General features: G+C 40.5%; 1 protein-coding gene across 1 annotated transcript in view; it reads right to left on the reverse strand.

The window, feature by feature from the left end:
- Positions 1–7,500, reverse strand: part of LOC101860568 (organic cation transporter protein) — a 30,925-nt gene that overhangs the window by 15,482 nt on the left and 7,943 nt on the right. Inside the window, exons 2-3 of the mRNA XM_005098190.1 lie at positions 3,372–3,594; positions 1,681–1,784 (exon numbers count right to left, since the gene is read on the reverse strand). Coding sequence (XP_005098247.1) covers positions 1,681–1,784; positions 3,372–3,594 — 327 coding nt within the window. The remainder of the gene's footprint in view (positions 1–1,680; positions 1,785–3,371; positions 3,595–7,500) is intronic.

Below are 7,500 nucleotides of genomic sequence, written 5' to 3' on the forward strand. Positions count from 1 at the left end.
ACAAAAGAGAGAGAGAGAGACAGACAGACAGACAGACAGACAGACAGACAGACAGACAGACAGACAGACAGACAGACAGACAGACAGACAGACAGACAAATCAGAGGGGGATGTTACGAGAGAGACAGCGACAGCGACAGGCAAGCAGAGAGGACAACGTAGAGAAAAAAAGAAGAACGAGGTCGAATGGGGGAATAAAAAGGAGATAAGACAGAAGACTCATCAACAGTCATCTGTAAAACAACATTGAATGAAAGGCAATAAACATATCGCAGAGATATCAATAACCATCTAAAACGAGCAGATTGCATCTGAAAAGGTATTATACAAGCAGATACAGCATTTGGATGCGCCGTAAAAGCTTTTAGAGACGAGTGTCATGAATTACAACGAAAAACAAGGGCGGAAAATAGGGCATAAAGGAGGTACATGCATGCACGTCGACAGGTCAACCTGACCGATGTTTTCGCCAGATTTTCTTGAAACAGTTCTTTTTCATTTTCTTTCAAGGACTGGGCAGGTCAATATTTGTCCTCCCCTAGCGATGAGCACAAGGATGTTTTTTTTTTTAACTAGTCAAGGACACACAAAACTTGCAGTGTAAAAAAGGTTGAATCCTATTTCCTGAACCATGTTATTTTATGTGTTTAATTTTTTTCTTTTTAATCTAAAAACAGAATTTAATGTTCTTCTATCGAATGTAGCGGTATTTGTTCAAAAGATCTAGAACGACTTCTGAAGACGAGTTTAGAAGCGCAGCAAGCAAGATGTGTAATTTGAGGTGTTTTACGCTGATATCGACACTATTTTGACCATTTAGGAGGCGAGCTGGTTCAACCCTGCCTGCTTGGGCCAACCTAGGCTGTAAGGGATACAACGTCCCAGCACGCAAATGGAGATACTTAATACGCCTAAATTCTACACTACAGACGCTGGTGTACTGCAGGCCTGTAGGCTAAGTACTTCATGAAAATATGGGTATAAAGAATTAAGCAAGATCCCCCCTCCCCTCTAATCTTCTCGTTTACCGTGTGTACCTCCTTTGGTATCTTTTTCGTGCTTCCTCTTTTCTATCTTAATCAATTCCTCTTTTCAACAGCCTATGATATTGTATACGGTGACGAGATTCTTGTACCAGGCACATGTTTTTGTTATCCAAAGCGTTGTCACGCTGGACTTCAGAGGTGCCGACACGACTTCAAATCTCCGCCAAGACACTGTCCGCACATTTCAACGAGGATTGTTTCAAAACTTTTAATGAATTACCACCCACATATATTGTCTATTCTATCTGAGGGGCATATTTACTCGAAAATCAAAATATTAATTATCATGCGGGGTTGAAAGTGTCTCAAAACTCGAACATTACTGTCCTGGCTATACTCCAGCTAACGTCAAGTAGTAAAGACCAGTCGTCTGTAGCCTAGTGATTTGGCTTCCGGACTCGTAGTCGTAGTCGTGAGACTACAGATTCAAGGGTTCGAGACTCAGTTCAGTTCGTTAGTGTGTCCTGTGCTTTCAGGTTGGTCCTATCGGAGACGGAATTTAAATTCGGAGGTCCCGCCCTTTAAATAGCCTTGCAGTGTAGCAAATGGCGGTGAACCCTTACTACTGCGCACATTATTCCCTACAACCAGCCAAGTTTTAGGCTATAATTGTAAATAAATCTATATCTCTTACACATCGGACAGCGAACCCAGGACCAGGGATCCAACCAACAGTCCTCCCATCAAGATCATGTTGGCGTAAGTCCGCAACATTTTGTCACCACACACAAGGTTGAGCTGAGAGTGAAAGAGAAAGAGTTAATTGTGGGGCCTTTCTGGCTCTAAATCATTCAACAAACTGTGCCTTTCCTCCTGGCAAAGATGAATTTAAAAATTGTAAAAATCGGAACCAAGTTACACCTTTTTAAACATCAGTTCATAAAGTACTTAAAGTAAGCTGTAATATTCGAAAGAAGCGCAATCTGAATTTTTAAAAACCCAGAAACAACTGGGCCCAAGTATACTTTAAATATATATATAAAGCCTCCAGAACACAACAACTAAGTGTATCATCTGTTAAAATCCGTTTAAAAAAACAGCTAAAAGCGTTGCCCATATGCTTAAAGCAGCTAGCTAGCGTTCTATCACATGGCTGTACACCCCAAAACAATAAAGTCTAATATAGCCAGACAATGCAAAACTATAGTGTAAGCAATTCTTAATCTAACAGTTAGTTTGTTGGGTTTTTTTCCGAAATCGTTACCTGGGAATTAATTGTGGACCTCACTACTTTTGTTCAAAAGCGTTAAAAAAAAGTAAAAAAAAAGAATGTTTTACTGTTATAATATATGTAGGAGTTCTACAATACGTTTGGTTAAGCACAGCTGTTAGACAAGTATAATGATGGGATAAACATAAATGAATAAATCACACACCAAGTACAAAACAACGAAACTACAGGACACCGTTACCCCAACTCTCCTCCCAACCAGAAACCCTTACTTACCGAGTCAATCTATGCCCGCTTCGGAATCGAAATTGTAGCCACAATTCTCTACTCTGGAAACTATATTTAATATTGTTCGATTATAAATGCTCCACATCTTAAATGATGCTATTTATGTATTTGGGCTGCTTCGACCCAGCCCGTCATTACAGTGAGACTCGGCATTCCAGCAAAAATATTATGGAGACCCTTGATAGAATTAACTTTCCCTCCCAGAAATCAAATTTTTGAGTCTGCAAGACAAAGAGATCAATGATCACACCACTGATATCACCTTCTTAAAAGATATTCTAAGAAGTAGTAGTTCTTGGATCAATGGTCCCTGTAAGCTAAATGGTTTTTCTGTATGCAAAAAGACATCAGAAAAGTATCATATAAGTATCATAGGCTCAAAATCGGCTCAACCCCCTCGGCCCTGCCCTCAAAATCAATCCCCAGAAAAACAGACCCCCCCCCCCCCCCCCAATACTCCTTTAAAAAAACACACAACAGCAAACACAACACCATTTTTTTAAAATACAGTATAGCGCACACATAGGGAAACGCCCACAAAGCTAGTTTAATAATTTTGAGGTCCCAAATGTTTTCGTTGGAGTATATTCTTTGCACTTAACTTTTAAAACACGCACATAATGAACTTCGTCCGTAACGAAAAGATATCCGCGTTCTGTCGATTTTGCTAATATGTGTGCGACACTATAAAACTAAATTCAAACAAACAACAACAAACAAAAGTCCGTACGTTGGTGACCACCGTACAATTGAATTAAATGTGTCTTTGTCGTTGGCCCACAAACAAACAAACAGACAAACAAATAAACGAAAAAACAAACAAATGAATGAACAAACAAAAAAGGAGACAAAACCCAAACCCGTACATCGGTGACCACTGTCCGGTCAAAAGTGCTTCTGTCGTAGACCCAGGCATGACAGGACTCCGTGACGTTGGTGGAGAAGCCCACGCCGTTTGTGTAGCGGTAGACCTCACATTCCGAGTACTCCTTGTCATCCTGCAGGTACGGGATGCTTCTGTTCTCCAGCTCTGCATGCCACTGGCCCTGGATCTTGTACGTGTCGTTCAGAAGACCCGGAATGACGCACCTACCAACAAAAGGCAGAAAAACAAGAATATAAGAGTACGTCTATTTTTTAAAGTATAGAATACATATCATGCAATACGCCTCTATTGACAACAATTTAGAACATTCAAGAAACCAGTTTTTTCGATACTGCATGCCACTGGCCCTTACCCTTAAAATTGTACGTGTCGTTCAGAAGACCCGAGATGACGCAACTACCGACGGATGGCAGAACAATAAGAATATAAGAGTACGTCTATTTTTTTGCATAAAATAATAGTGTACGCCTCTGTTGACACAAAGTTAGAACATTCAGGAAACCCGTTTTTTTCGATACTGCCTAACCACTGGACCTGGCTCTTGTATGACTTGTTCAGAAGACCCGGTATGACACACCTACCAACGGATGGCAGAAAAAAAACAAGAAAATAAGGAAGTTTTTGTTATATTAAATGTTGTACACCTTATTGGCACAATTTAAATCATTTAGAAGAAAAGCTTTTTTCGATACTGCATGCCACTAGCCCTGGCCTTTGTAAGTGTCGTTCACACACCTACCAACGGGTGGCAGACACAACAGAAATAAAATAGTACATGTATTTTTGTTATATCAAATAGTGTACACTGTTTAGATCATATACGAGACCAGCTTTTCCGATTCTGCCTGCCATTGGCCCTGGCTCTTGTAATATTACCCAGAAGTCCTGCGATGACACACCTACTGACAGGTGGTAGAAAAAGAAGAATATAAGATAAATGTTTGCTATACATGTTTCAAATGTTGTACACACATATCGACAAAATTTAGATCATTTAGTGATGACCCTTTTCGATAATCTCTGCCATTGGCCCTGACTCTTCTAACGTCATTCAGAAGACCCTTACCGCCGTCTGCGGTGTACCGGCAAGGCACTTCGTTGTCGCTAACAGGAGACCCAAGTTCGAATTCCAGGGGGAAAAAGGGGGGGGGGGTATTATCTAGAAGAGGTAGAAAAAGGGAATTCAGTTATTTTTGCTACATATGCTGTATGCCCCTATCCACTCATATTAGCTGTTTAGGAGTTGGACTTTTGTTTATACTGCTTGCCAGGGACAACATGAATGAGTGGGGTACGGCATCCCCACGTGAATCACTTCCCAACGAGCTGCCAAGATGAAACATATACACTCGCCTTTTGCACAGCTTTCAAATGAAAGATACTGTTAAGGATATACGTGTATACATTCTCGTATTCTTAAATACAGACGGCAGTAACTGATACGCCTGATTATGAGTGATGTGTTTTAAAATAACTGACCATCGAAAAAAGTTGCCCGTTAGCGAAGTTCTTAAATACTATATGTTTTCACCCGTTCATCCACCTGCCAACCATGCCCTGCTTAATGTTTTAAAAGTAGAAAAATACAATACTTATGTCATATTATTATTATGACCAGATCAATATGAAGGAAATACTCAAGTGTGGGCTAAGAACAACTTGGACCAATAACATCAAGGCATGGACAAGCCTATATAAAATATGTGTAACGGCAGCTTGTGACCGTAGGCACTGGCGGGTTATTGCACGTCAACATCTGAGCCAGAGAAAACACCTCCAGGCACCCAGATATGTTTTTCTGCGGGATTTGAATGTATAATGTGTGGTATTTCTAATGTAGGAACAGTGCCAAGCATCACTATATGCGATGTCACACACATACACACATGCACGCTCACATACACACACAACCAACCACACACACACACACACACACACACACACACACACACACACACACACACACACACACATACACTCAAGGCAGAGGATAACATTTTTACAACATATCTCACCAATAGAATGATCACATACAATCTCGTGGGTATTTGCAGAAGCACTCTCTTTTTCAAACGGTGTCAAATCTTTCTCCCCCTATCACATTCTATCTAATAGTTTGTGTTCCCCCAACCCAAAAGCGTCTTTCTCAGACACACAGCACAGTGGTCGTTTACGTGAAACAATCTCCAGTGGCATTGCTTGACATTCTTCTTGAACTTTTCTTCGCCTTGAGCCTAATGAGGAAAGAGGCGGAGGGGTGCACAGACTATTAGACAGAATGTGTTAGCGGGAGAAAGGTTTGAAGCACCTTGGGAAAAAAAACGTCACAAAAGCATTTGAAAGCACATTATTTATTTTGTCTTTTACTTGATATAACCTGTTTTTGTTTTGTTTTGTTTTGTTTGTTAGTTTTTTTGTAAGTGTTTTACGGCGCTAGCAACTGCATAAGATTACATGAGCGCGATGGACATATTAAACTTTTTCAGTCGAGGGGAAATTTTGAATTTTGCTCAGGTGACGGCCGAAGCCTACTCTTATCGATTTTGCAATGTTGGACCACCAAGGGATCTTTAACGTGCGCAACTTGCACACGTCCTCCAAGATTTTTCGCCCTTTTCTGAGAGACGAGGTGTAGACTTAACCATAAATCTGCATGCATGATCTATGTAGACCGTGTGCAGTGTTTTTGTTGTTATTCTTTTAGATGTAAAAGGGAGAAATGAAAGAATGGTCACGTATGCGGAGGCTGTCGTACCTTTGGACCTTTACTGCATTTTAAAGATATCTACACTCAAGGGCGAATATAGACACGAAAGTAAAAGTTGAAAAGTAGGAAAAGAATTGAAGTTGTCGACCTTTTCAAAGCTTACAACATCTCCAAAAGAAGACATAGCGGCAAGTTTGTAATGAGAAACGTATAATTTGCTAGAAAAGCAAACGAACAAGTATATAGCTGGTTTTCAGCTGAGTTCAGCTATTCATATTCAGCACACGTTTGAAAATTTGAGGAAATTCTCAAGTGTCGTTGAAAAGATAAACAGTGCCTACAAAAGGTAGCAAGGCCAATTCTTAATGTGAACTTGACCTTGTGAATACATACAATAATTTGACTGTGATTTGTGTAGTAAAAGTACGTGTCGACCTCCTTTAAAACATAGCTGTCCCTTTTTTTATTGATCTCAGTAGTAAGAAGCTTATATAAATTATATTAAGTTTTTAAAAAGCGAAATGAAGAGTGAATGAGGGGGGAGGGGGAGGGGTATGGTATGGTATGGGGGAGGGGGTATGAGGTCTGGGACACAACAGTCAAAAAACAGCCTCAGGGTAAGCCCTACACGGTTAATTGTAATATTCCAATGACTATAGAGAGTTTCAGATCTGAACCGAGTTAATATTCAAAACTCAAACAGCTATTTGACGGAGAATTATTCACTAGATCGAATTACAGGAAAGGAAAGCCTTTCTCAGTTTTGCTGACTACATGATTTAGTTTTATGGAGGTGATAAAAATGACAAGACAACTTCTGGAATGCTCATGCGAATTAATGGCGTCACTCTTTACGACTGCAAGTTCTCAAGAATTTTTATATTAACTTGGAGTGAATAAAACTAGGACACTATCTTTAAAAATGATGTCTCCCTCCCTCTCCCTCTCTCTCGTCTCCCTCCCTCTCCCTCTCTCTCGTCTCCCTCCCTCTCCCTCTCTCTCGTCTCCCTCTGTCTGTCTGTCCGTCTCCTCTCTCTCTCTCTCTCTCTCTCTCTCTCTCTCTCTCTCTCTCTCTCTCTCTCTCTCCCTCTCTCTCTCTCTCTGTCTCTCTGTCTCTATCTCTATCTCTCTCTCACTCTCTCTCTTGCTCCCCCTCCTGCTCCCTCCTACTTTCTATCTAAATTTCCTTCGTGTTGCCTCTCTATCTCTCCTCTAAAAACCTTAATAACGTGCATAGCAAAGGAAGGGTTTTTTATACTTAGGGTTATTACGTTGAAGCGTTTATGGTAAGAGTTTTTGGGGCTATTACTCAGAAGGGTTTCATACTTCGGGCTATACTCTGAAATGTTTGGTATTCGGGACATTGAACAGTGTAGTACATAGGGAAATTGCTTTGTAAAAA

Source organism: Aplysia californica, unplaced genomic scaffold, assembly GCF_000002075.1.
Source record: "Aplysia californica isolate F4 #8 unplaced genomic scaffold, AplCal3.0 scaffold00174, whole genome shotgun sequence".
Lineage (NCBI taxonomy): Eukaryota > Metazoa > Mollusca > Gastropoda > Aplysiida > Aplysiidae > Aplysia > Aplysia californica.